The 17,911-nt window shown below is 49.2% G+C and overlaps 1 protein-coding gene across 1 annotated transcript in view; it reads left to right on the top strand.

The window, feature by feature from the left end:
• The window catches only part of LOC106821054, a 20,446-nt gene extending 2,673 nt beyond the window's left edge, over nucleotides 1-17,773 (top strand). The window contains exons 2-5 of the mRNA XM_014825696.1: nucleotides 11,831-16,130; nucleotides 16,340-16,588; nucleotides 16,964-17,267; nucleotides 17,647-17,773. Coding sequence (XP_014681182.1) covers nucleotides 12,047-16,130; nucleotides 16,340-16,588; nucleotides 16,964-17,267; nucleotides 17,647-17,773 — 4,764 coding nt within the window. The 5' untranslated portion in view covers nucleotides 11,831-12,046. The remainder of the gene's footprint in view (nucleotides 1-11,830; nucleotides 16,131-16,339; nucleotides 16,589-16,963; nucleotides 17,268-17,646) is intronic.
• The last annotated feature ends 138 nt before the right edge of the window (nucleotides 17,774-17,911 follow it).

Below are 17,911 nucleotides of genomic sequence, written 5' to 3'. Positions count from 1 at the left end.
CTGTCTCTACCTCTGTTTTTGCCTCTCTCTCTCTCTCTCTCTCTCTGTCTCTCTGTCCCTCTGAGAGTCTCTGTCTCTACCTCTGTTTTTGCCTCTGTCTCTCTCTCTCTCTCTCTATCTCTCTCTACCTTTCTCCCTCCCTGTCTGTCTCCCCTTTCTCTCACTCTATACTTTTCTCTCGAGATTCCGTCTCTCTAGATCACAACCACGGTGCGAATATCACACAGGTGCGCTGCCAGCTTTTACCACCCTAGTTACGCGCGGAGCAAGCAATACCGTATTATAGAAGTATAGCTGCTAATTGACGCATCGTCCTTGCTTGGCATCTACCCACCCCTTCCCCGCAGCCTGACGCTGGTCTTCGGCATGGCACAGTACCCACGATAATATATATAATAAATTATTGTCGGCTCTTTGCGCATATGGTAACAGCTGCATTGGTACTTGCTGCTGCTCGCTCTAACTGCATGGATGCTGTCTCAGTCAGCGGTCTATTCCGCGCGGCGGCGGTGCGATTGTAGGTCAACCCGTAAGTCGATTACACACGCACAGGTATATATGGCTCTCGTGCGTTTGCTCCACTATACCGTGCACGAGTGATGTGTATATACATGTCCCGCATTCGCCACGCGAGGGAGGGGTGGTAATTATACGCGCGTATTGGGTCAGACGGCACTGATTTAAGCACTGGTCGATTTCTTCCGGCCTCGATGATCGGTGGTCGAGCGGAGAGAGAGAGAGAAAAGAGAGAGAGGGAGGGAGAAAGAGAGAGAGAGAGGGGGAGAAAGAGAAAGAGAAAAAGAGAGAGAAAGAGAGAGAAAGTGAGAGAAAGAAAGAGAGAGAGAGAAAGATAAAAGAGAGAGAGAGAGAGAGATCGGTGGTGTTTAGCAAACTTTAGCATATGCGCTATGGATTTCCATTTGTTCACGAGGTATAAGTGTTGTTGTTGTTGTTGTTGTTGTTGTTGTTGTTGTTGTTGTTGTTGTTGTTGTTGTTGTTGTTGTTGTTGTCGTTGTTTTTGTTTTTGTTGTTGTTGTTGTTGTTGTTGTTGTTGTTAGGGGACAAATGTTGTATGAACGCGTGCACATGTAAGGCATTCCGTTCGACCATGACGTCCGGACGTATTGTAACGTGTATCGACTCAGGTCTAGGTATTCACCAATAACGACCCAGATATGTCAAGTCCCAAACGACCGCTGCGAAATATGAATGCTTATATTGCAAATCGTTTTATATACTTATATTATCTTAATCAAATAATGAACAAACTATACTTTACTTAATGGACCAACTAATACCAGCGTCTGTACATGAAAGTCCTGTGTCTCAACGGATTATTTTGCTAATTAATGTGATTCATACGCATTACGTATTACATTATCAACACGTCACATTTCAGACAATATAGCCCCTCACCCCACACTCACCACCGCGGTGACAAATGAGTTATTAGCACATTAAATCTCTCCTGCGCTGTCAGCTATACCGTATAACAATTCTATAGACAGCCAGCCGCATTACTTTGCGTAACAATGACAATCACGTGACCCAGAATGCATACGACATCGTTGGCGTATTTACACTGGGTGGAGGGTGAGGGAGGGAGGGGGAAGGGGAGGGAGGGGGTAAGCTGGTGGCACAGATCATGCTTCCGTGACGATCGCTGTCATCGGTGTCACAATGTGAAGGATTAACGAGGGCGAGTGCCAGGCGCCCTGCGTCACTATATATCCGTGCGTAAACGTACCTGTAGCTATAAACCGCCCGCCTATTGCGTAACCTATATCTACCTGCAGCGTAAGATCGGGCGTCATCGTGTGTGCGTGCGTGCGCGCGGGCGTGTGCGCGTTTGCGTATGTGTGTGTCTGTGTTATGTGCGTGCGTACATATGTGCGTGCATACGTGTGAGTGTGTGTGTGTGTCTTTCTCTGTGTATGTGTGTGTGCGTGTGCGTTCGCGTGTGTGTGTGTGTATTCGGGTATGTGTGTACGTCCATGTGTGTAGATGTGTCCTTGTGTATATGTGTGTGTGTCTCTGTGTGCGCGCGCGTGCGTTCAAGTGTGCGCGTCGTTTAATTTCCTCCGCGCAAACAGAGGTCATGCAATCACTCGCGTGTGTGTGTGTGTGTGTGTGTGTGTGTAGCCACCGCGCGATCGATAGCGCGTCGAGTCAGCGAGTGGCGAGTCAGCAGCAGCCACCAGTGAGCGGCGAGTCAGCAGCAGGCGAGTCAGTCAGCAGCCGCCACCAGCGAGCACATACATGTTACATGCTCGCGGAGGTATGCACTCTCCGTGAGTGCCCTCTGTCTAGTTACAACTGCTAGACATATTTTTGTGCATTGAAACTTTCCTTCTGTTCTTCGTGCGTGTATTTATTTTACGTTAGGAGACAAAAGTAAGGACGACCTTAAAACTTCTTCATCTCGGTTTCACGTCAACTTGTTCCACACTGTCGCTAGCAGATGTGTGTTTGCATAGGTGCCAATGATATCGGCAGGCAATCACTAAGGGTGACCGAACATAAGAAACTACGAGAATCCCTATGTATGCAACTGAGTATGAAACGGACGGACAAGCTTGATTGCCTGCGAGCTGGCACAGATTAGATCCACCCACTTAAACGAGAAAGAAAACCGCGCGTGGCGTGTGTGTGTGTATTCTCCATGTTTGTCGTGTGCAGACAAGAGGCGCAGCCTTGACAACGTCTCACGCACCGACGCGAATACAGATGGCTGCTATTATGGAATAGATTGCCGTAAATTTGTTCTCGTTCCCGACCGAGTGTTCACGCGTGAACGCGCGAGATTGCCCCTGACGCAGGCGCCGTCACATTCCGCGAGGCGTATAACCACGACGACGCGGCATTGAATATCTGATAGCATACGCCGCGGTATGGCTAACGATTGCCTGTCCGAGGTTACGAGCGAGAGATGGCTCCTGTAACCACGCATGCGCTACTTTACTGCTGCGTGTTACAGTAACGTGGTGTGGGGAGAAAGCGATAGCGATGCTTAACAAGTTTATTATTTCTATGGGTGCAAGATGGAGGACAAACAATGTTTGCTCGCGCGCTTGTGACAGAGTCATTATCCGTAATTAATGATTCAGGTTTCTTCGCAAAGAAGCGACTGCGTACATAATTGAGCATTACGTCGGTAGTAATTGGCACTTTAACTGCCCCCATCCCGACTATTTCATGATGATTCACTCACTAGCTCGGCGCGGTCAAAGGTATTGCGGGCTGATGATAGTCTCTGTGTTGTGTTCGTTAATTCATCTGACAAATCATGCATGCGTGGTCTAATATAATGCTTTATAGGCGTAGCAACCTGACAACTTAAACACATGGTGAAATATATCTCGGCACTATTCTATGATTGAAGTAGGTCACCCCGATCTCAATTTAGTCTGCTCCGTGCGCGCCCTCTATATATATAATTATGTTTATACGCCCCCGCGCAACGCATTCGCGCTGTGTGGAATATTTCCATGTTTAAAGGGGGAGTTATTTTATTGTCACTGTAACTGGCAGTTGTAGCTGTATATGTTTAAATAAATAAAAACTCAACGCACAATGGCGATGACATAGTTACGTTTGGAAGGGCAGTGGGACTCTATACACGTGAACATCCAAACCAACTAATTATATGAATCACACCGAGCGCCATTTTCTTTTCAAATAAATGAACTTTGTTAATTGGGATTCGTGATTAGCATCCAGTTATGTATGGCTTAAGCCCGACAAACTGTAATGTCAGAAAATGATACGAGTAAGAAAGGAATAGTATTCCTTTCTTACTCGTATCATTATACTTAACAGTTGATTATAGCTGAATAATTGTTTGTGTTCTGGCTACAGTAACCAGCAATCAAATAAGTAGCCAACATATAGACGTTCATTACTAAAGACTGCACTACTTCGATCGGGTGCCGCATTGTATAGTACACAACTACTGTATGTAGTTGTTAATCGCACATCACCAAAACGTGTCAAAAATGTATAATTTTAGCCTCGGAATTTGGAAACGTAGATAGCTGCGGGCAATTAATTATGGATTATTCTGTTAGGATAAAAACGCGAGAAGCCGCGAGAAACGCAGGGCACGTGTAGTGTATATAGAAGCTGCAGAGTTGAAGCTGCAATACGATTGCGTGCGCTGTTACTAGAGAGCGAGAGAGAGAGAGTAGAGAGAAGCGAGCGAGAAAAAGAGATGGAAGGAGAGAGAACGACAGAGGGGGCGAAGGAGAGAGAGCGCGCACGAGAGAGAGAGAGAGAGAGAGAGAGAGAGAGAGAGAGCGCGCACGAGGAAGAGAGAGAGAGAGAGAGCGCGCACGAGAAAGAGAGAGAGAGAGAGAATGAGGAAAAAGCGAGAGAGAGAGAGAAGGGGGAGAGAGAAAGGAAGAGAGAGAGAGAGAGAGCTCAGTGAGTGGGTCATGGACCATCAATTCTTCATGTGGTGCGCATCTCGCGGTTTCTGGACTCAGGTGGTCTTATTATGGGCGACAAGCAGGCTTTACGACAAAAATTGATTGTGCCGCTTATGTCAGCGTCGCAGACGCACAGAGTTGCCTCGCGCGTGCAGAGTGCTTGCTGCCTCATACTAGTAATTTCATTCGCCGCAAGGTGAACTTCGAGAAAGAGAACACACTCGCGCGCAACAAAAAACCAAGCGTGTTCAAGGATCCCGGTTTACGGTCGGTTATTACCGGATTTCGAAACGTTTATATGCGCAATAACTTAGCGACGTGTCCAACGCACTTCACCCCCGTCGTTCGGCTACACACTTACGTTGAAGTAGAAGGTCAGTCATATCCACGGAACCTATATACACCAGTGACGCGCAGCGACTGTAATAACGAGTGGATGCATGCGCACCGGGGTCTACCGTTACTGCCCCTTTGTATATATGCTGTTATATCTGCTACCTGCATGTAGGTAGGCCTACTATTGCTCGCGAGCGGATATCGCCCATTTCATCTGACTTGTGCAACCTATTAGTATTACATGCCCAGGTGACTCTTCATAAATCCGTAGCAGCGGTACGAATGGAATGCAAACCTGTCGACGAAGATTATCCAGAACTCTGTTTCATCCGTCACGCGAAGGGGTCGTGAAACTGGTTATTGCGAGTACCGCGTGAAGTTGTGACGAGTAGTTAGTTGTTGCTGAGCACGCCCGCCCGCCGGTGCGCTCGCTTTTAAAGCAAACAAAATACTCAACAAACCAACGCTCACTATACCATACCATACCATACCATACCACACTACCATACTATACCAGACGACAGCCATGGACTTGGTATGAAACCTATTTAACATATAGTGAACACAATCTCAGCTTATCTAATCTAATACAGGAGTAGCCGTAACTGCAATGTAATCACTGTAACTAACTGAGTGACCGCGAGCTGGTGTCGTAGCTGTAACTATAGTGTAATGGCTGTAAGCCTGTAACCTCAGCGTAGTGGCGGTAACTGCAGTAGTAGTAGCTGTAACTGCAGTGTAGTGGCTGTAACTGGAGTAGTAGTAGCTGTAACTGCAATGTAGAAGTAGCTGTAACTGCAGCAGCAGTAGGGGCCTAGTAGTAGTAGTAGTAGTAGTAGTAGTAGCTGTAGCTGTAACTGCAGTAGTAGTAGTAGTAGTCTACTACTACTACTACTGCAGACTAGTAGTAGTAGTAGTAGTAGTAGTTGTAGTAGTAATAATAGTAGTAGTAGTAGTAGTAGTAGTAGTAGTAGTAGTAGTAGTAGTAGTAGTAGTAGTAGTAGTAGTAGTAGTAGTAGTCGCAGCAGCAGCAGCAGCAGCAGCAGCAGCAGCAGCAGCAGTAGCAGTAACAGCAGTAGCAGCAATAGTAGCTGTAACTATAGTTTAATAGCTGTAAGTGCATAGTAGCAGCTAGCAGAGCAGTAACAAGTGACTGCGTGCAGTGTTCGGCAGCCGCTTCTGAGTGGGTATAATTGCTGGAGAGACGGCAAGCAGGGAGGTAGTTAGGCCAGATCAGGCAGCGAGATGATTGTACGGGGACTCGTGACTCCGGCACGCCAGCTTACGCCACGAGTAACCGACACGTGATGTTCGTGGGAACACCATCAACCTATCATTATTTTATCATCATCATCATCATCATCATCATCATCATCATCGTCCTCCATATATCAACTATCAACTATCAACATCGTCTATCATCATCGCCGTATTTTTTTAGAAACCTTAGTTAATATGTCTGAAACCCCGAAAGATAGCCACGCCATAGATATAGAACACAGATCTCTCTATTCCCAATGTTAGTCACGCTATAGACATGAAATGTAGATCTATCTATTCTATATATATGGCCAGGGTCTTATATCTTCCATCTTCAGCCATCTTCTGGATGTTGTTGTTAGGTCGTTCAGGCTACGCTGATTCGTTCCATTGGGTCGAGCTACCTGTTATTGTCTTTATTATTAATTTTCGTCTAGGACCATATTATTGTCTAGGTTACGAACTTTTAACTTCCCCCAGTTTTCCACATACTTCCTTCGCAGTGCCAGCACATTCTTGGACTGCGTGATACGAACGGGCCAGGTTTGTTAAATGCGCACTGTTAAAGTCGCGGCAAGGGTGGAAGTATCGTGAAGTACAAGTGCATAAATTAACGGAGAAAAAGCCAAGAACATGTCGCATACAAAATCCTCAAAATTGTAATTTTATTGCTCATGGTGGCGATTATGAGTTATAATTTAATATATTGTGACTCTTCCCTTTTAACGACCACGTTGATTAATAATAAGTTATACTTATGCTTGCTCTCGGCAACATTACTTCGATTTCAAATTTGCGTTGAATCTATTTTTCTGTACTGATATACTGATTGAACATGTTATAGGGATTTGACTCGGAATAGTCCATTGGACTCATGTTGTTGTAAAACCTGAGATAGTCTGAAAGTATAACAGCACGGGATGTCGACTGCCGAAAACGACGGAACATTTCGTTACCTGTCCTATTACACTTTATCGCTATTAGATAGTATCGATGTGTGCTTTCTGATTTACTCCAATCACCTATAGCCCGCCGTGCTATACGGTTGGGAGCGATACGTGGACGTGTGCGCGCGTCGCTCGCTCGCTCGGTCATTCACCCAGCATTTCCTGGTTAGCTTCGGATGCTCTCGTTTCTCTCCGACGGACTAATGCATTGTGCCGTTCACACTTCGGCGACCAGAACACACGCCGACCTATCATTCGTCTGCGGTTTGTAAACGCTTCACGCGCGGGAATTGACATCTGTGCGATGCCTATCGCTCGTAAACCATGTTCTCCCTGGCGGGATGCGTTCTCGGAGAAAAGGTATGCATCACATACAGCGCGCTGCTTGCGTGGTTCTAGTTTGTCATTTGTAACGCCAGATGACGCGCCAGTCAGTTATTGGCGTTCGTTGATCTCGATCATATATAGATAGCCTATATCGAACATATCTAATTTCTATATTCAAATAGAAAATGCTATATTCAATATTCTAAATTCAATATTCATTCCTGATTCTATATAGATAATTTCATATCCATATAGTAATCGTTGGCAGATTAAAGGCGGTCGTATTATGGAGTCATATTGACGTTGTCAGATCTTTCCAGATACTCTAGACTTCTGTTTCCTCAGATTATCAACAAGTGGGCTTTGTCCGCAGCAAAAATGGAAAATGTGAGAAGAGAATTCGATCAGGACATTATACGGGAACCACGCCGTGCTTTCACCAACAATTTCGCACTAACGCAAATCCGCGTCCCTATCAAGTGTGCTATTTATTGTATGACGTGGACGCAATATTAGCGCGTAATCCACATAGCTCATCCGTGGCTACTTAATTTAACTTTGACGTGAAGACTAAACCAAACGGACCGCATGAATAATCGTCAACATATTTAATGGCGTCATAATATTAAAGCGTACAAAGGCTTTCATAATCTGCGCAGCACATTGCACCGGGTGCCATAATCTGGGCGCTCTATCGTTAACCTTAAAATGGGCTGTATGATTATATAAGTTTACGGCTTGCAGATTTTACTCGTGCTTCAATAGGCGTGTACGGTAATAGTGAGCAACGAACCACGGAGATTTTTTTGCGATGTTTTATTGTTGCGAACGAAAATTCTACGCTACACTTCCTTATCACTATACGTGCTCATATGTTCATCCGAGAAATCCATGCCAATATCTGCATATTTGAGCACACGGTCACAGTCTGTGAGATAGGCCTACCTATAGTTGTGTGTAGTTAAGAAGTTAACGTCTCTTTTACTCACTCACCCAGAGACACTGGGCCCGTTGACAGAAATGAAAATTAGACCTAACATTAACTTTCTATAGTGTAATAGAGTAACATAATGGAGCTCTATACACTACATATGAGAAACTCGCAACTTTACCATGCTTCTGTCAACGTCTATGAGAAATAGGTAATATTAAAACCAGTGTTAAACTGGACTTTAATCCGCAAATTTACGAAAATTTGGAAAAAGCATATCTCCCAATACCGACAACCCTCGGGACCGTCCATTTCGTTCGGTTTTATGTAAAGTTCGGTTTATAGAAGTGAAGGCATCTGGAAATTTTTAAACTTTACTGGAACATTTCTCCAGTTATCCAATATATTCATTATCTGAAAATTTTTAAGTTTATCTGAACATTTTTGCAGATGACGTTGAGACTTCGTCCGGTTTAACGCGCGATTCGGTTTTGAGGGCGTTTGGAATTTGGTATTATATCCACTGTATATAGAAATACGCTACCACACTGTATTTGAATACATCTAGGCCCACCATGCCTCCATATTCTACACATAGAAGTTGGTAAGACACGTCAGTCTGTACCAAACACCGACAATAGCCATGGTCCGATGAACCGCGCGTGCCCAGAGGCTATAGACGAGGACGTTGGCAAGATAATGCTAGAGAGCAGTGACGAGGAGTATGTTCTTACGGCATACCTTGAGCTGGGGCAGCTAACCGATGAAACCTCCCTCCGGGAGAGGTGTTGTAGCATCAGTCAAATTACACAGCAAATAGAAGGAACAGGTTTAGAAATTAGCACGCGCGCCTACTGTATGAGAAGCAGAGTAATATTTTGACTGCGAAGCTGGCAGCCGATCCACCTGTCTCGCACGGTGTTTGTGCGTCATTGAAATTAATGGATGTAAATGTAGTTTCCACGCCCCCCCCCCGCTTATCGGTGTAGGCAATTGAACAATTCCGGTTGTGAAATTTCATTGTGAATTCGGTTATGCATTAGCTATAAATTGCGCGAACATTCATGCGTTTTATATTTTTATTGTCATCTATTAATATTTAAATGTCTGCTGTTTAGAATATTTGGTGGCAAAGAAAATAATTTCTACTGATTAGAGTATATAAGATTTGTGATTTTGGTTTTCCCGCCCCACATACTAGACCCTAGTAGACCTACCAAGCTTCACACAACACACCACCACCTGGTCTCACCCCCCACACAACACCTACCGAACTTCCCAGCACACCACCACCCGGTCTCACCCCCACACAACACCTACCGAACTTCCCAGCACACCACCACCTGGTCTCACCCCCACACAACACCTACCAACCTTCACAGCACACCACCACCTGGTCTCACCCCCACACAACACCTACCAACCTTCACAGCACACCACCACCTGGTCTCACCCCACACAACACCTACCAAACTTTCCAGCACACCACCACCTGGTCTCACCCCCCACACAACACCTACCAAACTTCCCAGCACACCACCACCCGGTCTCACCCCCCACACAACACCTACCAACCTTCACAGCACACCACCACCCGGTCTCATCCCCACACAACACCTACCAAACTTCACAGCACACGACCACTTGCTCTCACCCCACACAACACCTACCAAACTTCCCAGCTCACCACCACTTGGTCTCACTCCCACACAGCACCTACCAAACTTCCCAGCACACCACCACCTGGTCTCATCCCCACACAACACCTACCAACCTTCACAGCACACCACCACTTGCTCACCCCCCACACAACACCTACCAAACTTCCCAGCTCACCACCACTTGCTCTCACCCCACACAACACCTACCAAACATCCCAGCACACCACCACTTAGTCTCACCCCCCACACAACACCTACCAAACTTCACAACACAACACCTACTCTCACTTCATACAACACATACCAAACTTCGCCACAACACCAACACTCTAACGCCCCTCACCCCAGGACACGAGCCGGTTTGTCCCCCGGGGGCGCCCGCCCGGGGGGGCCCAGCACCGAGCGTCCTCACCTCCACTCCACGCAATTAGCATGCGAACCCGCTCACATCCCGTCCTAAGCCCTCCCCATATTCCACTCTACCCCCACTCCCCCTACAGGCAGCTGCATGACCACCCATCCACACCACCAACTCTAACAAAACCTCCACTCACCCCATGTTCAGACTTAATATTGTCCAAAATACGTGGCGATCACACGTCCGCAATACTGCACTACATACCCACCAACAGAATTGGGTCGAATCGCGTGTTCATTCTGTTATAAAAGAAACATTTCCATGTTCTGCCATCGGTTCTTTCCGTGTCCAGCGCGCCCCGTGTCGTTATGACACAGACAACGACTGCATACAGGTGCACTCTAGGGACAAATCCCACGTATTGCTTGAAAGACCTACTGCCGGGGGGCAATTTGTAGTAAACCGTAATTCATGTACGCCACCTAATATAGCTTTGATTGATACACCTGCTGGTCAATCAGTCTTCAACCGGCCTCAGTCTTCCGACTACAGTTACACTCGGAACACGAAGCCGTAGCTTCAAGCATAAAAATGTGATATGTATATAATATATAATTTCTATGGCTTGAGTAATATATATATATATAGAGGTGGGATATAGATATGTATACAATATATATAGCTATTATGATTGACGGAAGCGAGAGAGAAGAGCCTAAATTGTGTATTATTCCTATGAATTCAGGAAGTCAGATCACTGATTGTGGTATCCGTTACTGGTGGCGGAGGAGAGAGATAAGGAGTGTGGAACCAACTAACCCATTAAGGAAATGAATATAGCATTAAACTGTAGGCGTACCTATAAGTGGTGAGTGCGGTGTTGAGAGCACAAGGTTTCTGCTATGTAGAGAGCGCGCTAATGATAGGGCTTAAGCTGACCGGAAGCTCGAGGTATGACTCCTGTTCAACCTGACATTTAACATGGCGCAGTGGTCCCGGAAGCTTATACTCATTATACTTGCTGCGACAGTGCAAGTAGTTGCGAGCAGAGCGAGCTGGCTTTTGAAGCGGTAGATTTTAACTAATGAACTACTGTACTAGTCACGTAAGGAAAAAAAAATTATAATGTCAAGACTTTGACCTCTGCCCTGACAGCTGCTCTAATGAAAATAATGAATTACTCATAAAATGCCTGTTTAAAACGACCAATGTTTTCATAAACGGGTGTCATGAATTTCTGATCGAACCATGACTAAATTATTATATTTGTAAAAAGGAACCCATGCGTCAAATTAGAAAATAATTATGCGATTAAAATGAAAGGTCTTATGCTAAATAGCCTTCATTGAATTACGTAATGCAATGAACACCGTAGCAAATTATAGCTATTTAGTCTGTTCCTCATCACATAATAAACTATACACACAACTATGTGGTGAGCATATATATATATATATATATATATATATATATATATATATATATAGTATAATATATATATATATATATATATTCTACGAAATATATATTAATAGATAATCTACATAAAGCGTAATAGTAATAACATATTTTTATTTTTACAGGGCTGCAGCAGTCAGCACAGGTCTCTATCCTGTTGCTAGGGACTCCGTATATACGCCACGAAGGCGAGGACCTGGGGGAGCGATACGCCCTCCTAGTGCTGCTACTGCGCGGTGAAGAATGCCAACAACCGCGACATCGCGATTCTCGGCCGGTGCTGCCATCTGACGCGTAACAACCCGAGATAAAACCACCTACTCACCACTCACTCCGCAACGATGGGCAACAACAACTCCTACTACCGCAAGAGCTACATCGCTCAGGACTTCTCGCAGCCGCCCTACATGCCGTCGCGCGCCAAGCTGCACCGCTCGACGTCCGAGTACCGCGGTCGCGCGTCGTCGACGCCGCCGCTGCAGCGCACGGGCCTACACGAACAGCGGCGCTACCTGGTGCCCGAGAACAAGGTGATGCACGAGAACCCGGCGTTCGGCATCGACCAACTCAAAAGCAGCGGGAAGCTTGAGGCGCTGCGCAGCGGCGGCACTCTGCGAGACTTCAAGCAGCGGCCGGCGTCGGCAGCGGCGACGGCGACGGTGGACGACGTCGACGAGTGCGTCGACGAGCTCATACAGAAGCTGAATCACCGTTCTCGTCTGCTCGTCAAGAGCGAGTGGGCGATGAAAAGGAGCAACTCGGTCGGCGACCTCGTTGAGTCGACGACCAGCCGCAGTCTGTCGGACGGAGAACTCGAGGACATGCTGTCATCGCAGTGCAGCGCTCTCGATGACTTCCACCTCGGCGAAAAACGCGGCGACGGCGGAGGAATCGGACTCGGCGCCGGTAACGGACTACGCAAGTCGAGGAAGAAGTCGCGAGCGCCGCCGCCTCCGCCGGCGACGTCGTCGTCGCCGCCGCCCGGGAGACGGTTCTCCGACGACGCGAACAATAACGAGCAGAAGAAGGCGAAGAAGAAGGGCAAGAAGTCTCCCGCACCGCCGCCGCCGCGGATAGCAGCCGATGACGCCGAGGTCACGCAGGGGTCGCTCGCTAAGTCGCAGAGCTTCCAGAGCATGGTGTCGATCCGGACTGCCGACATCGAGGAGACGGAGAAGCTGATGCACATCCGCAAGCAGGAGCAGATCGCTCACGGCATCGATAAGGAGAGGACGAACGAGGACATCATCCGCCGATCGGCCGAAATCGAAAGAGACCTGCTAAAGAGGAACAGGCGGAAGTCGGATCCGCTGGGGAGACTGGAGAAGGTGACGTCGTCGCAGGAGCGCCGGCCGGCGCAGCGCAGCGACTCGATCCTAGACGTGCTGGCAAATCTGAAAAATCGGAAGAACAATCGCAGCAAGTCGGCCGACAACCGCCTGGAGGAGGACGACCCCACGAAGGGCTTCGTGTTGCGACGCTACACTGGTTCGCACGAGAGCTTGTCGTCGCCGCGCGTCGCCCCGCGGAACGGCGCGCAGAACGGCAGTGCCGACAGCCTCGAAAACGTAGACAACGTCGATTTCTCCGACATGCACATGTCGGTGACGACGAAGCTTACCGAAAAGATCCTGCAGCATCTCAAGCGCGGCGACTACAAGATCCGCGACGTCAAGTCCGGCGACAACGGCATGATGTTCACGATCGCCGACTCCACGGGGAAGATGCTGGCGGGCAGTTCGCACGCCGACGTCGCCGATGCGGGGACGAACGACGATTGCGCGTCGGCGTCGTACGACGACAGAAACACGGGCTTCACGCTGCAGCCGGTCATGTCCGAGCACAGCTTCAACAGCGAACGCACGTCGGAGTGGGTGCGCCAGGCGGCGCAGTACGGCGACAACTCCTCGTGCAGGGACACCAAGGACGCCATGCTCGACCTCTCGTCCGAGTCCGACTGGGACGATCCGGTTTACGCGAGCCGAGACGACGTCGCGCACAGGAAGTCGAGTCCGGGCACCGAGTGCTCGGACATGCTCACGGGCAGTGCGTCGTCGTTCGCGTGGAACGTCAAGCCGAACGGCTACAACAGTAAGCCGCGATGCCTGCCCGCTGGTACAGCGCTGTCCGCGTACGTCGCTGCGTCGCTACCAAAGGACTGCGCAGCACCGAGCAGCAGCCGCAACCCGCACATCCTCGAATCGAAGATCAAGCTGCACGTTCGGCCGACGCTGCCGAAGAAGGAGTGGGAGCCGGATTACGCGTTCGATCCCGAGCTGGCGTGGGAGCGAGTCAAGCCGGGCGTGTCAACGGAGAGCGACGAACAGCAGCAGCAGCGGGACGCGGGCGACGTGCGCGAGGACAGCATCGAGAAGAAACTGGTGCCCGTGCTGCCGCGCAAGACGCAGAAGATGCTCGACATGCTACACGTGTCCGAAGACGACGGCTACAACTCGCAGCACAGCCCCGCCTCGTCCGACCAGCAGAACGCCGAGAGCGCCGGCAGGGGGCAGCACGGCGGCTGGACGCCCGAGATGGATCTCAACGGCGAGCTGGACGACGCGCCGACGGTGAAAGGGGAATCGAATTCCGCCGATAGAGCGCAAGTGAAGCCCGTGCTGACACTGCAGAACATGTTCAGCAGGTCGATCACGAAGAGGGACGACTGCCCGCCTTCTCCCGACAGAACCTCGCCTGCTTCGATGTCCCTACCAATCTCTCCGATGTCTACCACGTCTCCGTCGTCTTCCTCGATCAACGACAACCTATGTACCGGCGAATATCAGCAACGATGCAGCCCTGATGCCGAATGCAACACCACCGCCGTCGCAAACAACAACAATAACAACAGCAGTAACAACAACAACAGCGGCGGCGGAGGTGCGAACAGGATGAACAAGATATACAGTTTCAAGAACATACAGAAGTCCGTCAAGGACGCTCTCGGCAATAATCGCAAGACGAGGAAGAGCGAGGAGACGATGGCGCTAGAGTACGAGCCGAGCTCAAACTGGATCATGCGTCAGACGTCGCCGTCCGACATGGACAGCGACCGTGCCGACACGCAGGAACGCATCCGCACCGCAGCGCCGACGACGGCGTCGGACAGCTTCCTCCGTCGCATTCCGGAGATAAACGCCGCCGGCTTGTCGCAGGACGCCCGGTCTCCCGCTGGCAATAAGCCAAAAAAGTTCGGTCACGCCGGCGGTCACCAGATCTACCTCCCGCCGTGCGAAGTCGCAAAGATTATGCCCGCAAGGAAGACGACAGTCGCGCATTTAGAGATTGCGTCCGGCATCGCGGCGGAAGAAGAAATCGCAGAACGAGAAAGACAGAGAGAAGAGGAGAAGAAAGAGCAGGAGCACGCGGAGAAGGAGCTCAGAAGTCATCACGATCAGGACAAGCTCATTATGGAGCGTCACCTCTTCAAAGTTCCCGAATCCGGCGACGTCACCTCCCGTCCGTCCCTCGCCACGCAGACGCCGCCGCAGTCCTACGAAAACTCTGACGTCATCGTGCAAAAACTCGCTAGCCGTCCTGCAAAAGACAAATCGCCCCCGACGCGAAACGGCGTCGTCGCGGCGGCGTCGGCGAGTAGCGCACGCGCGGAGAATTCACGGCCCGCCAAGGATCTCCTGTACGAGAACTCTGGCATGCAGCTGGCTGCGATATGCATCAGCGACCTGAAGAACCAAACGCGGACGCAGCAGCAGCACAGCCCGTCGCCGCCGCCGCCCCTCCCCGTCAAGCAGAAGAGCTCGCGGGAGAGAGAGGGACTGAGCAGCCGCGTGCAGGCGCCACCTGACGGCGGCAATGGCGCCGACGTCGACGTCGTTCTCGGCACGAGGGTTCAAACGCCCGATCAGCGGGAGAAGAGCATCGAAGCGTGGATCCGGAAACAGCAGCTGTCCGTCGGCGTGTCGGAGTCAGACGGGCGACCCGCCGCCACGGCAGGCGCAGCCGTCACTCGGCCGAGCAATGGGAGACCAACTACGAAATCGGAGAACGCAAGCGATGGCGACCGCCGCGACGTCATAGTCGATCGCAGCGCCGCCGCCGCCGCCGCCGTACCGCGAGATCAGTTCTTCTTCGGAATGGAAAGCGAGCAGAAGCGAAAAGCCGACGGTGGATCGCTGGTGGAGGCACGCGTAGATGTGCACCGCACCGCATCGGGCAACAACGCTACCGAATCGAAAGCAAGGCCGCTGTCCGATTCGGCGCAGGCACAACGGGAGCCTCGCTCGCCGCAGAGAGGGCGGACATCGAACGCCGCACGCTCGTACAGCCAGCACGACGATCCTCCCTCCTCCGCCGCGCACGGTCGACCTCAGTACCGACAGAATCAAAACGAGGACAGAGTCCGGAGACCGCCGTTCGAGCAGCGGCAGAGGAGAAGCGGTTACGAGGATCAAAAGCCTGCGTCTGGTAAGTACCGAGATTCGAAAAGACTTATTCGAAATTCGAATCTCGAATTTTCGAGAATAGCCTAACGAATGTGAATTCGTACATTCAAATTCGTCAGCGGACGAGTGAACGCTAGCGTAACTGGTCGTAAAACCTGGGTAAAACCTTAGATTTCGCGTTTCGCGTTTCCAGTTTCGGATTTAGAAGAAGTCTTTTCTGGGCTTTCACAGGTCGGGCTGGATGCTCGGGCTTGGGTGGACAGCGTGTTCAACGTACGCAGCATGTGAACGGTGTGCGTCACGAGGGCCACGCATACGAACGATTCTCCAAGAGAAGTCCCGATGCAAGACAGTCGTCGCGGCCTGCAGCAGCCGAACGCACAGACTATCAGCATGACAACCAGAGGCCGGATTACCGTTCGAAGCTGACGGATTCCTACCCAGAGGCCGTCGAAGACGAATGGGAAATTGAGAAGAAAGGTGTCATGATTGTTCTACTTGTTAATTGAGACCGTCTGTGCAATAAGCACATGATGTCATGATAATATATTCTCGATTTTTACTTTGGAGCCCTGTTACCTTGAATTGTGGAATTTCAATTTCTAATGATACTTGCAACTATGTAAACGTACTGTGTATTATTGTATACTTATATAAAGTCCCTTTTTTCTATTCCTGAAAATGACCAACACCTGCATGTCAGGTTGTATACAATAACGCTTCGTATTTATATAGCGCGACGAAAACAATAATAACTGGAATCGTTGGATGTGCTCTTACGTCGTATTAATTCACGCGAAAAACATGCAATTATTTTCTACTAGTTCGTAACGGTATCGTATGTACTCTTGCCAGGGTTCGACAGGAATCAGCCTAATCGCAGAGGAAACCGAAGGCGTAATAATTCCAAACCAGAGACGATAGACTCGTGGGATTACCCAGAGGTTGCTCACCAACAACAGCAACACTCGGAGCAGCAGCAGCAGCAGCAGCAGCAGCAGCAACACTTGCAGCAGCAGCAGCACCACAAGCAGCAGCAACAACAACAACAGCAGCCGCAACGCAAGCAGCAGCAACACTACAAGCAGCAACAACAGCTACAGCGCGGGCGTGGACATTACCCGCCTAGACTGAGTTACACACCGGCTCAATGTGGCAGGCGAGTAGTACATGTACTCGATAGAGAAAATATTAAGCTGGTAGCATGTAGTCGAATATTCATATTGCAACTGCGCGTAACAGCATTTTAATGGTAAAAGAGAGAAAGCAATAGAAGTCCAACAACCATGTCCACTGCTTCAAAATTCTGAACAAATGTGATTAGTGCTAAATGCATGGTTACAATACAAGGTCGATACACCGAACAGATACGGTTATCTACGTTGTCGGTACGTTGTGTGTACTAATTGTCGGCGCAAATATAAAAGACACGAATAAAACAAATATGTTAACAAATTTAGTGTAGTTGAACTACTACGCACAAGGTGATGCGTGGGACCACAGCTGCCAGACTGTGAAAATTTAGCTGTGGATTACAGGTCGGCAGGGAGGCAAGGGCAGAGCACGAGGCAGGAAGAATTGGGAAGCCCGTTCTCTCATAAGAACAACGCGAGATCATCATCCTACCAACCGAGAGAAAACTCGCATTCTAGCGAAAACAAGTAAGTGTGATTCAGAGGCATTAGTTGTTAGTGTGATTCGGGTTTAGATTAGTTTGCTTCCTTTATAGTTTATAGTACCGGTATATATATATATATGTGTGTGTGTGTGTGTGTGTGTGTGTGTGTGTGTGTGTGTGTGTGT

Source organism: Priapulus caudatus, unplaced genomic scaffold (genome assembly GCF_000485595.1).
Source record: "Priapulus caudatus unplaced genomic scaffold, Priapulus_caudatus-5.0.1 Scaffold57, whole genome shotgun sequence".
NCBI lineage: Eukaryota > Metazoa > Priapulida > Priapulimorpha > Priapulimorphida > Priapulidae > Priapulus > Priapulus caudatus.
Note: the sequence above shows the minus strand (reverse complement) of the source record. Positions and strands in the feature narration are given on the sequence as shown.